General features: G+C 54.5%; 2 protein-coding genes and 1 long non-coding RNA gene across 3 annotated transcripts; 2 read left to right on the top strand and 1 right to left on the bottom strand.

Annotated features, from left to right (window-relative positions):
* The first annotated feature begins 967 nt into the window (after positions 1 to 967).
* Positions 968 to 6,737, top strand: PDXP (pyridoxal phosphatase). The gene is made up of 2 exons (XM_065943598.1): positions 968 to 1,587; positions 5,429 to 6,737. Exons 1-2 carry the CDS (start codon positions 1,014 to 1,016, stop codon positions 5,743 to 5,745), a joined length of 891 nt encoding a protein of 296 aa, XP_065799670.1. The 5' UTR covers positions 968 to 1,013; the 3' UTR covers positions 5,746 to 6,737.
* Positions 6,738 to 8,997: 2,260 nt separating this feature from the next.
* LOC136173746 (uncharacterized) lies at positions 8,998 to 15,617 on the bottom strand. The gene is made up of 4 exons (XR_010664279.1): positions 15,310 to 15,617; positions 13,068 to 14,540; positions 12,284 to 12,453; positions 8,998 to 9,159 (listed from the first exon to the last, which is right to left on the bottom strand). It is a non-coding gene; the product is annotated as an uncharacterized lncRNA (long non-coding RNA).
* LGALS1 (galectin 1) lies at positions 14,261 to 17,620 on the top strand. Its single transcript, XM_065943609.1, has 4 exons — positions 14,261 to 14,395; positions 15,704 to 15,783; positions 16,905 to 17,076; positions 17,416 to 17,620. The coding sequence occupies exons 1-4, from the start codon at positions 14,387 to 14,389 to the stop codon at positions 17,560 to 17,562; spliced, it is 408 nt and encodes a 135-aa protein (XP_065799681.1). The 5' UTR covers positions 14,261 to 14,386; the 3' UTR covers positions 17,563 to 17,620.
* The last annotated feature ends 314 nt before the right edge of the window (positions 17,621 to 17,934 follow it).

Here is a 17,934-nt window from a genome sequence, read left to right on the forward strand (position 1 = left end):
TATAAGCCCCGGAGGCTGATGGTGTGCCTTTTCTCGGGTCTTTGAAGCTCCAGTTGCTCCTGGGGGTCAGACCAGTCTTCAGTCTTCTCAGAGGTTGGCAGACAGCCTTAGCATTGTGACACATTCCTCATCAAGTAGGGACCAAGCTGCCTCTAGCCCAGTGCCTCTCCATTCTGGCCTCACAGTAGAATCCCTGGGTGATTAAAAAACAAATTAAAAAAAGCCAGGGCTCACCCAAAGGAATTAAAACCAGAATTTCTGGGGTCCTATCACACGTTTTAAAAAACGTTTATCAAAAGTCATCGAACTATATATACACTTAAGATCCACACATCTTACTGTATGTAAATTATATAATAAAAAAAAAATCCGTTTCCTTGGGAACTCTATGCGCAGTGTGGGAAACCACTGGTCTAGGCCAAGGGCTCCAGCGGCTGAGGGGACAGCATGTGCCTCTCTCCCCAGTCACAACCACACTCTGCATCCCAGGACTTCTTCCCGGGATTCCGCTCGGAACTGGAAGGCAGTGAGAGTTGACCTAAAGATAACATCTCCGTTAGCATTTGTTTTCCTCCTAGCAACCATCTGTCTTAAGCTTGTGATTGGCTGGGGAACGAGGAGCCGGCCTTATTTTTCTATTCGTAACTCCTTATTGGTCAAAAAGGTCAGTCCCTCTCCCGGCAGGCGGCGAGTCGGGGCTGAAGCTCTGCGGCTATTGGTCCAGAGGAGCTAAGAGGCGGGACGAAGGACCAGGCTAGGTCTTCATTGGTCCCCCTTCCCTCGGTGGAGCTCGAGATTCCGCCCTTTTCTCCAAGCTCCTGTAGCTCGCAACACCCTCGCCGCTCCTCTCCGAGACTCTCCCTCCCATTGGCTGCAGGTCAGGCCATGGCCCCGCCCCCTGGCCCTTCCGGCGCGCCGATTGGCGGGTGCCAGCAGGCCTTCTGAGGGCGAGCGCGCTGTGCCCGCGGGAAGAGAGCGGCGCGGCTCCGGTGTGCGGGCAGCCAGGCTGCTGCATGGCGCGCTGCGAAAGGCTGCGCGGCGCGGCCCTGCGCGACGTGGTGGGCCGGGCGCAGGGGGTACTGTTCGACTGCGACGGGGTGCTGTGGAACGGCGAGCGCGCAGTGCCGGGCGCCCCCGAGCTGCTGGAGAGACTGGCTCGGGCTGGCAAGGCGACGCTCTTCGTAAGCAACAACAGCCGGCGCGCGCGGCCAGAGCTGGCCCTCCGCTTCGCACGTCTCGGCTTCGGGGGGCTGCGCTCCGAGCAGCTCTTCAGCTCCGCGCTGTGCGCCGCGCGCTTGCTGCGCCAGCGCCTTCTCGGACCCCCGGACACTCAGGGCGCGGTGTTCGTGCTGGGCGGTGAAGGGCTGCGGGCCGAGTTGCGCGCCGCCGGGCTGCGCCTGGCGGGGGACCCCAGCGAGGACCCGGGCGCGGCCCCGCGCGTGCGCGCCGTGCTTGTGGGCTACGACGAGCACTTCTCCTTCGCCAAGCTGAGCGAGGCCTGCGCGCATTTGCGCGACCCCGACTGCCTGCTGGTGGCCACCGACCGCGACCCGTGGCACCCGCTCAGCGACGGCAGCCGGACCCCCGGTGAGCGCGGGGAAACAGCTGGGGGGCGGCCCGCGCTTTCAGCTCCGTGCCTGGGGGTGAGGGCTGGGGAAGGGGCGTCTCCAGGCGATAGGAGGGGGCCTGGAGGGATGTGCGGGCGGTCCCCACCCAGCAACAGCCCTGCATGTCTTCATGGCCGCATCTAGTATTTCTTGCAGCTTTCTCGCAGCTGCCATGCTGTGAGGGGCAGAAGTGGGGTCCGGTTGGACAGATGAGGACACTGTGGCTCGGGGAGTCACGGGTGCAATCCTGGGCCCCGACTCTCAACCCTAGCCTTCCTGAACCAGCCTCCATGACTCCTGTCATTTTCCCCACCCGCCATCGAAGTGAGGTGGGAGAGTTGGGGACAAAGCCCGCCATCCCCCTGCCCTCCCCCCCCGCCCCCCTCCGCGCCCCGAGAGTTGGAACAGGCGTTTCTGGCGGCAGATTGAAGGCAGGTGTGCGGAGAGAACGGGCGGTGGATGGAGTTTGACCTGAGTTCCAGCTGCAGGGCTCTGTAATCTTGTTAAATTACATAACCGTGGAGCATCTCCTCCCTGGGGGTAGAATGGGAATACTAACATGTCAGTTTTAGTTTCGCTGAGGAGAGAGTGATCAGGGCAAGTGCTTGCTCTGTAATAGGTGTTCAGATGATGTCAATTGTATCTGAGCCCTCTCCTGTTACAGAGCTTTATGAAGCACCTTGGTGTCTGTTAGTTTCAGAATTACTCTGGAGATGGAAGTTATTGTTCCATTTTCCAGTTAAAGAAACTGAGGCTAAGAGAAGGGATGTGAGCTACCCAAAAGCAAGAGGACCTGAACTTGGTGCTTGAGGCCACCTTATCTCCAGCCTCTAAACCCCACCCCCGCCATCCAGGGCACTCTTTGCTGCTGTCATCTGGGAATTTCACATCTGCAGAGGAGGCGGGAGCAAAAGAGGCTTCTACATCTTGGAGGGTTCACGTTAAACAAGAGCAGAGGGTAGCAAAGGCTAACTGACAGCAGGGACAACCAGTCAGTCGGCCGAGGGAGGGACAGACATCCATCACTTTCTCCCTGCTGGCCACTGACTTGATTGATTCCAGATCCTGGGAGGGCAGGGTGAATTTGATGGAGTAGATAGAGTATTATGATGGGTGGCAGGGAGGGCCTAGAGCTGAGGAGACCTGGGAAGGCTTCCTAGAGGAGGCATCTTGCAGGACAGGGCTCTCAGGAATGGAACAGGGCTTGGGCCATGGCAGAATCAGTTCCAAGCTGGGAATCTTAATAGTTCTAGGCCTATCTTGGTTTTGCCGCAGACCTACTTGCTGCATGACCACTTTAGTGTCCCCATAAATCCAAGGGGAGAGCACTGCTCAGGGCTTCCAGCTGCCAGCAGCTCCTGCCTGCCTGAGGCTGTGCTGTGAAAAGTGAGTTTCTCCAGAGGCCTCAAAGCTCAGGTGAAGGCTGTGGGTTCAGAAGTTCGCCTAAGGGCTCAGGAGGGTTGGTGTGGAGGTGCTGGGGAGAGACCAGGCCCTGCCCACGTGTGCCCCTTGAATCTCAGCACCCACCTGGCTGTGCCCGCCAACTGTGCTGGTCATTCCCACAGCCAAGAGGGGGAGACAGAGCTCAGGAAATACACCACTGCTATCCTGTTTGAGCATGACTGAATTGTGCAGCTTTGTGAGTGGAATAACATTTTAAATAAAGACCCCAATATGCATAAAATCTGAAATAATGTGAATTTCACCCCAGTTCCCCCTCCCATCCCTATGGGTCTGCTTAATTGTGCATTTATCTTGTTACCATGTGGCAGCCAGTTGAGCTGGCAAATAGAAAAGCCTGCTGCCTTAGGAATACGTCACCAGCAGAATATACAGGACTCTTGGATGACAGGATGTTGAGAAGACTGGGATGTGATGGTCTGAGGGCGGAGTTGCGTTCAGGCTCTCCTGCTGGGATGAGCTCCCCCAGAATGCGGATCTCAGTTTCCTTCACTGCTGTATCCCTGGTGCCCGACACAGTTGGGCCTCAGTAATACTGACTGAGGTGGGACACAAAGGGCCGAGAGTGATAGGCTCAGACCTGGTAGGAAAGGAAGACACCAATAGAGCGATGGTCCTGGAGCCAAGAAAATCCCTTTGGGATGACTCAGTTGAGCCTTTCCCATTCTGGAAGGAATTTCTAACCAAAGAGCAAATGACTTTTCCTCCTGACTCAGTTCTTAGGAAACCGAGTGGGCAAGTTCTAGGTCAGAGGTCAGGGAGACCTGCCCCACAGGGTCACTCTGGGCCAGCTCTGCCCTGATCCCAAGGAAGTTCTTCCTCCTCATCTGGGGGCCGCAGGGCTGAAGACACTTGCTGTTTGTGCACCTTCTGTGCCTTTGGCTTAATCACGTTGAATGTCATTCATTGTGAGAAGGGAGACAGGAGGCCCAGAGTGTTTGGGATCAGACTAGCGATGTACTGATAAATCTTTAAGAACCGGAAGAACCTTGATTTACACTTTTGCCAATTTCTGTGGTGTTAGTACTCCCCCCGGTGGCCGATTTCAGCCTACCAATGTGAGGTCACGTCCCATCGTGGGCTTGGGAAGGAAGGTAAGTACACACCATTCTGTAATATTTCCATCATTACGGATGTAAATAACCTCAAGAGCATAGATAATGGTGATATAATTAGGCAGTGATGAGTTTTGAGAATGTATTACCTTTGTTTTAAACATTTTATTTAAGTTCATATAAGTTGACTTTAAACAGTAGTTTTGTTTAACTACCAACTCACAGAATTCCTGAAAAGGAAACATTCAGCACTCTGGAGCCGGTACAGGCCAGCCCTCGTGTGTCTGAGTCAGACTTACCTGAATGCATATCCTTTGTCTGCCACTTACTAAGCTGTGCAACCCTGGACAAGTTACTTAACAACACTGAACATCAGCTTTGTCATCTGTAAAATGGGTGTTCATGAACTCCCGCACAACCCCTGGCACTTTAGAATGTGCTTAGTAAATTGTGATTATCATCATCATTTGTTCAGGGACATTAGTGTGAAGGTAGAACATTCTGGCACAAAGATGTACCGCTGGGACGGGCACAGTGGACTCATTGTATGGGGCAGGATGGTACTGGGCTGAGAATCAGAACCGTCCTTTTCTCAACAGCCCTCCTATTGTTCAATACTTGGGTGCGTTCCACAATTCTGCTTATTATAGTTACTGCAGCCACGGACATCTTCAAGCATGTAGCTTTTGTCTCCAGTCTGAATTCTCGCCTTGTGATCACTCCCAGCGGAGGCAGACTGGGTCAGAGGTGCAAACATTTCTGTGCCCTGCTGTTCCAAAAGAGCTGGTGCCAATTTCCGATGCCAGAACATATTCTTGTAGCAATAACCACAACTGCTGTTGGTTAAGTGCTTTTCCATTTCCAAAGCACTTGCCCCTGTGGTACCCACAGCACCTCTTTGAAGGCAAGCATCACTTGGATCCCCCTTTCCAGTGAATCCAAGAAAACTGAGAGATTGGCTTGCCCAGAGATGTACGACTGCCAGGGTAAAATAGTGAACCACAGGCAGGATTGACTGAGCCAGACCTGGTTATGTGCAGTGGCTCCATATTCGAGATGGGAAAACTGAGGCACAGGGAGGTTAATAGCTTGCCAAAGAAAAGTGGAGATGGGATGTGAACGCAGGCAGCTGGTTGCAGAATCTATGCCCTTAACCCCCACACTAAAACTGGGAAGCAGGCAGCCTTTTCACTCATTTCAGCCTGCTTTAACCCCCACGCCAAGCTGCTGCTGAGGATTCCAGTTCCCAGGCCTGGATGCCTTCCCACTGCCGCCCACGCTGACCAAGTGTCCGTGTCCCTGCAGGCACTGGGAGCTTGGCTGCCGCCGTGGAGACAGCCTCGGGTCGCCAGGCCCTGGTGGTGGGCAAGCCCAGCCCCTACATGTTCGAGTGCATCACAGAGCACTTCAGCGTGGACCCCGGCCGCACGCTGATGGTGGGCGACCGCCTGGAGACCGACATCCTCTTCGGCCACCGCTGCGGCATGACCACCGTGCTCACACTCACGGGCGTCTCCCGCCTGGAGGAGGCCCAGGCCTACCTGGCGGCCGGCCAGCACGACCTCGTGCCCCATTACTACGTGGAGAGCATCGCGGACTTGATGGAGGGGTTGGAGGACTGAGCCCACTGACGCAAGTGCAGCCGCAACCCTCCCTTACCCTGTTCCCGTAGGTGGAGGTGATGGGCCAAGAGCTGCATTAAGGGCTACCGGCTCCCGCACCCCAGTTTCTACCCGGTGGGACTGGAACCCAGGGAAGGAGTCGAGGTCCCCACACCCGCTCCCGACAGTGGCTGGGCACTCTTTGCTATCCCGGAAGCTGCCCCCTCCCCTCTTACTGGTTCACCCCGGCCTGACCCAGCCAGGTGGCCTTATATCCTGCCCTGTGACCTCCCCTTGTTTCAATCTGGGCCTTGCTGCCTTGTGAGGATCTCCCCAACCCTGAGCACCTAATTCCCCAGTTCTGCCTTGGGGCCTCTCGAGCTCTTCCTGGATCCTGGCCTGGGGTGTTGACCAATCAGAGGTCTAGGTAACCAGGAATCATTACCCTGAATGGACCAATCAGAAGGCTAAGTGATAGTGACGCATTGCTGTTGGGTCCTGAGGGGACCGGTTGGGAGCCTAAGTGACAGTGACCCTCTCGGGTCCTAGGTCCTGGGTAGACCAATCAGGACCCCAGGTAGTAATGAGCCGTTAGTCTCTTGGATCCTGGATAGAACAATCTAGAAGTCTCAGAGACCTTGGCCTCTCGACTATCTGGGTCTGACTGGACCAGCCAGGGGCCCAGATTTCTTTTCATAAATGAGGGTCCAAGTGCTGAAGACACCTCTCCTCCACAGAGGGGGCCCTTAGTGGCTCTGGAGGCTTCTGTAGTGAGGGCCCCACCCCTCCCTGATCATGGTATCAGGCCAGCGCTGATGGCGGCCACAGCGTGGCAGTGGGGCGTTTGTGCCTCTGCTGTGCTATCAGGGCTTATTGTGCCACCCCTCTCCCGTGCCCACCCCAGTTATTTATTATCGTGTGCCACTGATGGTGGGGGTGGGGGCTGAGCCTTCCCCCGCCACCTCCACCCCTGTTGTAACTAGTCCTCCGTACTTAATAAAGTGCGAGCAGGAGTGTCTGTGTGGGTTCATGTCTGTGTCCAGGGTGGGACCGGGGGAGGAGCCCCTGCCTGAGCCTGCTCTCCGGAAAACTGGCCCATTCCCTCTATGAAATGGTCCACCCCAGTTCCAGCATGTTCTCTGTGTAGAGTGGTACCTTAGCTTAATAGCACTTTATGCCTCACGGAGTCTTTTTATTTTTTAAAAAAATTTTTGGCCATGCCACATGGCATGTGGAATCTAGTTCCCTGACCAGAGGTTGAACCTCTGCCTCCTGTACTGGAAGTACAGAATCTTAACCACTGGACCACCAGGGAGGGTCCCCCTCAGTGAGTCTTTATATAACAATATGTTTCAGTCCAGAAAATTCAGCAAGCTTGCATTACTCATTCCACTTTACTCCTTGGGGAACGAGGGTCAAAAAGGTGATGTTGGCTTACACAAGGGCACACACCTAGGAAGTGTGACCACCTGAGGGGGCCGGAACTTGTGTTGGCTGACTCTGGGAGGCTGCAGCCCTGCTCTGCAGAGACTGAAGGGGGAGACAGGTCCTCGCCCTCCTCCAGGAGCTCAGGGGGAATGCAGTGCACACCCCTCCACGGGATTTCAGGCATCCTTCACACCTGGGCTGCTGCTGTGACTGTCTGCCCTGCTGGCCTTGAGCTTCCCAGGGCCTCCTGCAGAGCAGGTGCCCAGCTGGAAGCTGGCTGACAGGCAGGCCTGTCACTGATGCACTTGTCATTTGAGCTTGCACAAGCCCCCTTCCTGCTCAGCCTGTTTCCTCATCTGTAAAGTGAGGGATGGGACTTCGAGGTCTGGAAAATTCTCTTCAGTGTGGTTCTTCTTGGGAGGACAGAGTGCTTGACTGAGTCTGGCTGCATCAGGAGGTGGGCACAAATGTGCTCTTCTGGTAACTTTTGGTTAAGGCTTAAAGGAGTCTATTGGCTGCCCCAGGAGGTGGTCCAATACCCTCCAGGTGCATCCCTCTCATCCTCTCACTCTTATGGGCTTTGGATGTGGAAGCGGTTGCATCCATTATGTGATCACAAGGCATGACCTGGTATATTTCTCTGCTCTGTGACTCTGCTTCAGAAAAATGGGAAGCACTTGGGGGTATTTTCCCTAGACCTCTAAAAGTTGCAAACCATCAGAAAAAGTCTAACAGCACAATGAATACCACATGGTCTTCACGAGATTCCTAGCTAATATTTCAGGAAACCGATGACACCAACTGACGAAACAACTTCACATTATACCCCCTGGTTTCAATAGTTTCCTAGTTTTGCCTCACCCCACCCCCACCCCTGTCTGCTGACTACTTTCTTGGTGAACAGAAGCCTGAGAGATACTTTCTGTTATTCCTGCCATAATTTTTCCCTCTGGCAGTGGCTTTGAGTTAGTGGCCGAAGCTCAGACTCGCTGAAATAAATCTGAGCTTGGTCTAGCATCAGAATCCCACCCAGCATTCCCTTTTGATTTCATTTTATCTCTTACAGATAACCATAACTACAGGTCTGTAAGTTTTACTTTTTTCACAATTCCTTATGCATCCATTTAGCCGACTCCCCAGGACTTGGAGCCATGTCTAAATTCCACTGGTGACATTTACCTTTATTTATTTAATTAAAAAAATTTTTTTTAAGAATGCGCATAATTTTTTTTTTTTGCCAAGCTGCATGGCTTGCAGGACCTTAGTTACCCAATCAATCAGGGACTGAATCCAGGCCCTGGGCCATGAAATCGCTAGTCCCAGGTTTACCTTTAGAGCCATGCAGCACTGCTGCTCGGACCATGGGTGACCACGTGACCACCTAGGAATCAAAGGTTTCTCACCCCTGCCCTTTCATGCTCTCTTTTCAACCCACACATTCCTATGAGCCAGGGTCTTTGTAGCAAATCCCACTTCTCTGACACCAACTGAAAGGGAAAACTGTTTACCCACAGGATATGGTACTTCTGACATGAAAATGTGCAAGGTTTCTACATCAGGCAATTCTCCAGTTTTCTGTGAACACCACCTGGTACAACCTAATTCAATTTCGACACTACCTGGAGTCAGTGTAGACCCCACAGGTTAAGGGCTCAGCCCCCCTAGGCTTTCCCCTACTTCAATGCCAGGTCCAAGTGCCAGGTTGTTACCTATACTCTGATCAACTGGCTATAAATCAGAGGTTCCCACAGCCCGCTTCTCAGGTTGGATCATTTGTTACAACGGTTCACAAAACTCAGGGAAACTATGATTATGGGTTTATTCTATAACAAAGGATATGACAGAGCATACCGGTGAACAGTGAGATGAAGACACACACAGGGCAAGGTCCTGGAGGGCACCAAGAGAAGAGCTGCTGTCCCGGTGGGGTTAGGGTGTGTGACCCTCCCAACATGTGGGCATGTTCACCAACCTAGAAGCTCTCCACACTGTGTAGCTTGGGGATTCCTATGGAGGGGGTTTATCACGTTGGCATGATAGATCATTAGTCTCTAGCTCCTCTCCCCTTCTCGGAAGATGGGTGGCGAAGCTGAAAGTTCCAAGCTTCTGATCACTGCTTGGTCTTTCTGGTGACCAGCCCCCACCTTGAAGCCATCCAAGTGCCCACCAAGAGTCACCTCATCAGAACAAAAAATGCTCCTATCACCCAGGAAATTCCACAGGATTTAGGAGCTCTATGCCAGGAACCAGGGTCATTAACCAAATACACATTTCTTACTATGGCACACTCCCTCAGTTATTTATTTATTTTTTGACTGCACCAGCTCTTACTTGCGGCATGCAGGATCTTAAATTGCAGCATGCGAACTCTTAGTTGTGGCATGTGGGATCTAGTTCCCTGACCAGGGATAGAACCCAGGCTCCCTGCATTGGGAGTGCAGAGTCTTAGCCACTGGGCCACCAGGAAAGTCCCTAATTTACAAAAGTTTCACACCAACAGAAAAGGTGTAAGAATGGCACAATGAACACTCACGCCCTTCATCTATGTTTCCAGTTGTTTTCTATTTGTCCAAGTTGCTTAGTTGCTCTGTACGTATATTGACATTTTTAAACTGGCTTGTTCAAGAGTATGTTACAAGTATGAAGACAGTTCATCTCAAATCTTTTACATTGTCTCTCCTAAAAGCAGGGGCTAAGTGTGGATTGTGGTTGTGCAGAAGAGTGAAGACTGTCTATATGGCCATAATCCATGATCATACAGGAACCCAGATCTTTTATGATTTCACTGAGCCACTGAATTAATCTGCCCTGGAAACCTAGCTCCAGACGGCTTGTAAATTTTTCTTAATTTTAAAGTGGTTTTTATTGAGTTTTCTGTTACTTACAGCTCCAAACTCTCCTAATACACAGGTCCCAAGCATATTATAGAAAACATTAAAATGCATCCACAGCCCCCATTAAATATATTTATGGGGGGGTTACTATACATAGCTCCAAGGATTTTTATACTCTCTTTTAGACATTATTTGGCTATGGGGATCTAATGTAAGAGTGACCAATCTCTAGGAAAACTTGGACATGCTTTTGAAGAAGAAAATTCCACCCACAAAATTGTTTTCAAAGGCAATACAGTTTTTATGACTAGCAAGGGTTAGGTTTGACCAAAGTAAACATTTATTAAGTTCAGCTCTGCAGTCTTAGTATTTGGGGGCCAACACGTTTTTTTTTCTTCAAGTCTCAAATATTTTCTAAGCTCTTAAAAAGCTCTTAGCTTCCTGCGAGTCTATAATTATGTCACCCACACCCACACACACACACCAAAGAATCATTAAAAAAAAATAAAAAAGACTCATGCCTGAGCCCTGGAGGATAATGAAGGACAGGGTCTGGACCTCACCTAAACCTCATATGAGAGGAGAGGTGATTCTCCAAAGGCAAGCTGGGGCCTGTGTTCAGAGGGGGACAAACACTAGGTGGGAAGGCAAAGTGACAGAGCCCCCTGTGTTTGGGGAGATGGCTGTCTGAGCACGTGGAGCAGCACAAGCAAAGGCAGAGAGGTGAGAAAGGATGAGCAGGTAAGTGAGGAGGTGGGCTCCAGCACAATCTGCTTGGAAAAGTATCTGAAGTTGGGGGCACACCCCCCCCCCAACTAGTCCTTCTGACCCTTCATGGAACAGGAGGAAAAGATCACTTTTGAGGTCCAAGAATCCCAGCATCATGCTGTTCTTTCCTTGGCTCAGCAGATGAAAGCACTGAGCCCGAGCTCCTCCTGTGACCCTGGTCAAGCGGCCACCCTCTCTGGGTGGTCTCTGCATCATTAAATGTAGGAGCTCTGGAGCTGGCTCTGGTCACGCCCACCCTCCTCAGCTGGGCTGGTATCTCAGGGGGTCTGGCAGCCCTCCCCACCACGGCCAGCTGGAGGAGCCACAGCCTTCCTGGGGGCTGGGCGGGAGCCAGCAGTCTGGGAAGAACCATGCTGGCCTGGATCGCCTGTCTGGACAAACTCAACTCATTTCTCATAGCAGCAGCCAAGGTCCAGCCGGTAAGGCCAGCCTGCAGGATGGAGGAATTCCAGAGAACTGGCTGCCTCCACTGCGGTGAGGCAGAGGAGAATCTCTGGTGGGGGTGGGGGGGCTTGACCTTGGGGAGTGCAGGAGAGACCGTTCATTTTCAGCGCCTCTCACATCACTCCTATAACCCTCCAGGCAGATAGGTAACATTTCCACTTTCCAGGCCTGGATACAGGTTCAGGGAGGACAAGGACCTTGGCTGGAGTTACAGCCCGGTAGCCCCCAAATTAGGACTTGCCCCTCCTCTCCGATTCTGATGTCAGCTTCGCTTCAGGGCCCCAGAGCAGCTTCCCTGTGCAGAAGTTTGACCCAGGTGGCTGCTTCAGGAGGGAGGTGAGAATGAAATGAGATAATGTATGAAAGCGAGGCGCCGGGCACAGGGCCTGACAGATAAGTGGGCGCTACCAGCAGGAGGCCCTGAGACTGGGGGTGGGGGTATAATGCAGCTTGTCTCTGCCCCCCACCCCCCAGAAAACCACGGTCCCTCTTATTTATAGGTGACACTGGACTCTGTAGAGACTCCCCACCACAGCCTGGGGCAGGGGGGAATACCTAGGGATGACGTGGGGGTGAGAGGGCAGCCTCCCAGAAGTGCTGACCCAGGAAGGTGAACTCAGCCTGGGAGAAGATACAAGAAGGCAAAAACCTTCTGAGACTCTATTAACAAAAGAATCATCTATTAAGGATGTACAACAGATCTGAACTCTACCTTGAGCTAATCTTGTGCAAGAGAGCAGGGCTGCTCATGCCCAATTCACAGACAGGCAGACTGAGGCAAGCAGGGAGAAGCAACTTGCCAGGATGTCCTGGGAGGGCACCAGAACCCGAGTCTCCAGACTCCCAGAGGGGTCTTTCTGGGGCCCTACACCCCATGTCACCATCCCGCTTTTTCTCCCTACCAGCCCTCGGCAGGCCAAATGCCACAGAGGAGTAAAGCAGCCCTCATCCAACAACAAACACTTCCTGGTGCCAAACCCCATCTTCCAGGATGGGGGGAAGTGAAGGAGCAGCTCCTGAGGCCCTAAGAGCCCCACCACTGGGGAGCAGCCAGCCAGGCCCACCTGATGGCTATCACAGCAGGGACTGCATCTGAAGCATCTCTGGTTTTGGTCCAGGGCTCCTCCTGAAATACCCTCATTCCTTGTCCAGGCAGAGAGGGTGTCTGTGGGCCTCAGAGGGGAAGCAGAGGAGCTGGGCACCCCTCCCGAATGTGGAGGTTTGGAGGGAGGCCCTGGAGGAAAAAGTGAAGCACAAAAGTGGTTGGTTTCTGAGGCAGTTGGCTTGGTCTAGGAGGAGGGGTGAGGGGCTCACAGGGGGTGCCACCCAACCTCTCTGGGTCTGCCTCTCAGCCCCGTGCCCTCCCCTCTCCTCCTGTGCCAGCGTGGGCATCAGTCTCTGGAGGAAGATGGGGGCTGGGGAGGCAGCGAGCTCGGGGCAGGGCCTCCAGATGTGAGTCACCCCTGGTCCACATCTTAGCTCTTCACTGCTGGTGATTTCAGAAGGACAGTGATGTGAAGGAGGCTGATACCTCTCTTAGCAAGCCCCCCACCCCACCCACCCAGGGCTCCCCATGCTCCTCTCTCTACTTGGTTTCTGAATGTGAAGTGAGCACCCCTTGAACCCACCCTCAAGTCTGTTGCTACATTGATTTTTCCTGCAGTCTAAATCTGGTCTTACTACTCAATCTTCATATAACTTTCTGTGGCCTCCCCAGCACCCTCAGATAAAACAATGCCCAAACCCTTCCATGAGGCCCTTCATGATCCAGGTACCATTGGCCTCCCAGCCTCATAACCCCACCTTTCCCCAGCAACCCCTAAACTCCAGCCATGCCCAGGTGCTCACAGTTGCCCAGATGCTCACGGTTCCCCAGACGTGTGCTGTCTCAATTCTGTGCCCATGCTGGAATGCCAGTCCCTGCTTCTTCACCCATCCTTGAAGACCCACCTTCTGGAACTTCCCTGGCAGTCCAGTGGTTAAGACTCTGCCCATTCACTGCAGTTGGCACGGGTTCAATCCTTGGTCAGGGAACTAAGATCCCGCATGTCACGTGGAATGGCCAAAAAAAGAAAAGACCCACATTCTTCCCATTCTGGACCACCCCACCACAGTGCTTGCTCATGACTTCTCTCAGAGCCAGCATCATGCTACTTCCTAATTAGGCTCACAGTCAAATTCTGCCCCCAACATAGAGCTACTTGAGAGCAGGGACTGAGGGCTTTAACTTTGAATCCTCTGAGGCCAACTCAGGGTCAGGCACATGATAGGTGCTAGGTAAAACACCGGCTAAACGGATGGGGGGAAAAAGTTGTGCCTGGCGTCAGAGGGAGAAAGAGTAGAGGCGGGTGCACAGACCGGGGATCCCAACCCTTTATGGTCTGGCTCACCCTGGGCCTCCTTCCAGGACTGATCCTCTTGGACAGGCCAGAAGCTGTTAGGCAGGGGCTCCTGGAAGATCCACAGCAGGGCCCTCGGGAGGGCCAAAGCCCGCGGCCTGAGTCCTGAGCCTGGGCGGCAGCCTCAACCCTGGCACCGGCCCAGCCTTTCTTTAGCGCTAGTGAAGAGCTGAGCAGCAGCCGCAATCCCTGTTTCCGGGGGAGGCAGGGCTTTGTGGTTAATGGGTCCTGGGCCCTCTGCAGAGGCGCCCAGAGTGGGCCACGCCCTGGCCCCTGCCAAGGAACAGAGCCTCTTGAACCCCAGATCTAATTCTCGAGGGACGCTGCACCCCTTCAGCTGTCTTCTCTGGGTATCCCCCCAGCTCAGCCAGCTAGCCCTGGCCCTCTTCTCACTAACTCTTGGACCTAACTCATCCTCAAACTATTTTCCACTGCCTTCCCCCAATCCTTGCCACAGAACAATTTTGGGAAGGGGTAGGAGAATTGGGAGGTGGAGCCTGGACCTTGCGGGAATGGCTTAGAAGGAATGGGGGGAGGTCTCCACTCTGATTGGTCATCTCTGCTCCAGAACAGGCTTCAAAATTCCATTAACTCCGCCTCCTGTGGCCCCCATCCCCTTCCTGAGTTACAATTGGCTCAGCATCCAGGGGGCGGGACTCACCGGGGTCTGGTCCAGTTAAAAGGGTGGGAGCGGCCCGAAGCCCATTTCTCCTGCAGTCTTCAGACAGCTGGTGCCCAAGTTCCAGGAACATCCTCCTCTCTTCAATCATGGCTTGTGTGAGTATGGGGGGTCCCCCCACCCTAAGGCCCAGAGATGCTCTGGGGGTTCAGCCGGGGAGAGCGAGGGTAGATCAGGATCTGGGTTCTAGTTCCCGCGGTGCGGCCTTGAACAAGTGTCTTTTCTGGGCCTCAGTGGCCGTGTCTGTAAAATAAGGGTAGGGCCATGGTCCCCCAAGTCCTTCTCTGGCTTAAGAAATTTCTGGATTCCTCCAGGATCTGATAGCACAATTATTTCTGCCAAGGTCTGACTTTCTGCAGCTCTCTTGAGAAGTGGGAGTGGAAAGGGTGTGGCCGGCTGGACATGGCGGGGCGTGGGGGGGGGTGCATTTTCATAGGGCCCAGGACACTGTCCCTCCCCCCTCCTCCACCCCACAGAAACTCCTGTCCCCTCCCCCTCTGCAGCTGTCCCCAGTCCCTGGGCCAGGGCAGAGTCACCCTGTGCTCCAGAGAGCTCTGAAAAGTCGCCAGGATCTGAGCCACACTGCCTTGAGCCTGCTTAGGTTAGCCAGCGGCAGTGGGTGATTCTGTCCAGACTAGTCAGGCGGGGGTTGGGGGGGGTGCCGGATGGCCCATTCCTCCAAGCTAGGAGGGGTGTATGTGTGATAAGGGATATCCAAGAGGAAGCTAGAATCTTCTGCAGGCCCCTAGTGACAGGATTCAAGTTTCTGGCAGGAGGAACCACTCATACCAGTTAAGCTTTGCACTTGAATTTGTTAACCCTGAACCAGCTAGGGTGCAGGCTCCTGCCCCGGGGGCCATTCTCCCTTCTTAGAGGGGTCTAACTGTGCTCCTTGGGGGACTCCTCTCCAGCCCCTGTCCCTCTCTGCACAGAGAGGCTTGAAGGGGATGGTGGACACTGTCCTGCCCCAGGCCTCTTCCTCGCCAGCAGATGGACAGACAGCCTCACTTACCTTCCTTTGCCCCCAACTCGCAGAGACCCATGTGGAGGCTGGCTCTCTCCATCTATTCAGTGAGGCAGGCAGCACCCCACGTCCCAGGCTGCAATGCATCTAAAATCCCCAGGCTGAATGGCAGAAACTTCTAGATCCTGTCTTCTTAGAACCTCAGTGATGTTTCAGACAAGAAATGGACCCAGCTGGGAGTAGGGACTTGCCCAGGATCACGCAAAGAAGGAGAGTCTAGATATTGCAGCCGGGTTCCTCAGGCTTCAGGTCGGCCTGGTCGGAGCACCCTGAAAAGGGGACGACCCCACCCCTTCACCCCCACCCACCCCTCCTGACCACCCCCCCCCCCGCCCCCGCCCCTGCGTCCTCTAACCCGGTTGGGCGGGTCTCGTCTCCGCAGGGTCTGGTCGCCAGTAACCTGAATCTCAAACCTGGGGAGTGCCTCAGAGTGCGGGGCGAGGTGGCCGCAGACGCCAAGAGGTGAGGGGGGCGAGGCGGCGGGCGGCAAGGGGCGGGGGCTCGGCTCGAGGGAGGAGCCGGCCCGGCCAGGGGCGTGGCTGACCGGGCCCGGCCCCTCCCTCCGGCGGGGGCTGGTTTCAGGTCCTCAACGGCCGCGTCTTCTGGATGAGTCACTTCCTCCGCGGGGTCTGGACACCCGCACCACTGTCGCCCCCTTAAACTGAACCAGCTGCGGCCGCGTCATCTACCTCAGCGGGCCTTCCCCTCGCCCCTTGCTGTGGGCGGGGCCTGAGGGGGCGGGGAGAAGGGATGGAAGGGCGTCACCCTTGCTGCCCGCCTTCCGAGATCCGTTTTTTTCCCCCTCCGCTCTTCGCTTTTCTTTCTCGACCTTTCACTCCTTCATGAACTCATCATTCATTCGGCCAGTTGGCCTAGTTTCTCCAGAGTCTTGTGACCTTGGATCAGTCAACCCACCGCCTTGAGCCTTATTTGTTAATCAGTTCATGGAGGAGGGGGGTTGCTGTGTGAAGGTGCAATGCTGGATCTCTCGGTGACGATGATGACCAGCTGAGCCGCAGGTTTCATGCGCACCGCTTGTGCCATTCTTTCCAAACCCTCAGAGGTAGGCATTGCTGTTAGCTCCACTCAGCAAATGTATCATTATTATTCGTTCATGAGCCCCGCAGTTCTTGAGCATCTACCTGCTGGGTGTCACGCATCTCGCTGGGCACCAGGGCTCGAGACAGACAAGACAGATAGGACACTTGCCCTTGCAGAGGTCACCATCTGGAGGGAGTCTCTGACCTTGACCAAAGGGGCTGGGACACAAATTCATGTCTGCAAGAGTCCTGGCTGTCAGCACAGCAAGACCCTTAGGATATCCCCTTTGTGCAGCCCCCACTGTGTAGATATGGATGCTGAGATCCAGAGAGGGGCCGGGACTTGCTCAGGGGCACACAGCAAGGAGGAGGCAGGGACACAGCTAGAATCCAGGTTTCCTGCCTCTCGGCTTAGTGAGTTTCCCCAGGGAGGTGCTTTCACGTGGAGTGGGTGGCATAGACGAGAGGATCTGAGGGGGCTGTAGCCGGTAGTTGTAGCTGTAGCTTGAGGGGGCGGCCTCAAGCCCACCTGTTACCTCCTAGCTTCTCGCTGAACCTGGGCAAAGACGATAACAATCTGTGCCTGCACTTCAACCCTCGTTTCGACGCGCATGGGGACATCAACACCATTGTGTGTAATAGCAAGGACGCCGGGGCCTGGGGGGCCGAGCAGCGGGAATCTGCCTTCCCCTTCCAGCCTGGAAGTGTTGCGGAGGTGGGCTGGGGCCTGGGGGCGGGGGTTGGGATCAGGGCACTGGGTGGGCTGGGGCAGAGCTGGGTTGAGTGGCTAGAGATCTAGGTCCCACCCCTCCAGCCCCGGTCCCCCTTCCTCTCCCTTCCCATCTCCCTGCCCTTCCCTCACCAGCTGTGTGTTCCTCGGTGAGCAGTATCCCCTTCTCCCATCCTCAGGGCCTCACCCATGAAGCAGGGCTGTTGTCAGGGCTAGGTGAGGAAAGGGCTCTGGGAGGGCCTAGGACCTGCGTGCTGCAGGTGTGGCCTCGGAGTCGAGGGTCCCTGTGGGGTCCAGGTGCTCACTGCCCTTCTGCATCCCCAGGTATGCGTCTCTTTCAACCAGACGGACCTAACCATCAAGCTGCCTGATGGGTACGAATTCAAGTTCCCCAACCGCCTCAACCTGGAGGCCATCAACTACCTGGCTGCAGGTGGTGACTTCAAGATCAAGTGTGTGGCCTTTGAGTGACACATGGGCCAGCCAGCTCATGGCCCCCAATAAAGGCAGCTGCCTCTACTCCCCCTGATCCAGCCTCCTGTGTGTGTGCGTGTGAAAGAGGAGGGTTCCGCCAACTCCCCCAAGCCGTCTCTGCCCTCTCCTTCACTTTCATTCACTACCTTGATGCATACCTTTTTGGGGGGTGGAGCTCCCTGACCAGGGATGGACCCAGGACCTGGGATGGCAGTGAAAGCATCTAACCATTGGACCTGCCAGGGAACTCCCTTGATGTTATACCTCTTAAGTGGGCTTCTAACCCACTCCAGTATTCTTGCCTGGAAAATCCCGTGGACAGAGGAACCTGGCAGACTATAGTCCATAGGGTCGCAAAGAGTTAAACAC

The sequence above is a fragment of the Muntiacus reevesi genome, chromosome 1 (genome assembly GCF_963930625.1).
Source record: "Muntiacus reevesi chromosome 1, mMunRee1.1, whole genome shotgun sequence".
NCBI classification, from domain to species: Eukaryota; Metazoa; Chordata; class Mammalia; order Artiodactyla; family Cervidae; genus Muntiacus; species Muntiacus reevesi.

Coding starts and splice junctions, on each gene's coding strand:
- PDXP (XM_065943598.1), top strand. CDS start 1,014: ATGGCGCGCTGCGAAAGGCTGCGCGGCGCGGCCCTGCGCGACGTGGTG. Junction 1,588..5,428: donor CGACGGCAGCCGGACCCCCG/GTGAGCGCGGGG, acceptor GTGTCCCTGCAG/GCACTGGGAGCTTGGCTGCC.
- LGALS1 (XM_065943609.1), top strand. Junction 15,784..16,904: donor GTGGCCGCAGACGCCAAGAG/GTGAGGGGGGCG, acceptor GTTACCTCCTAG/CTTCTCGCTGAACCTGGGCA. Junction 17,077..17,415: donor AGCCTGGAAGTGTTGCGGAG/GTGGGCTGGGGC, acceptor CTGCATCCCCAG/GTATGCGTCTCTTTCAACCA.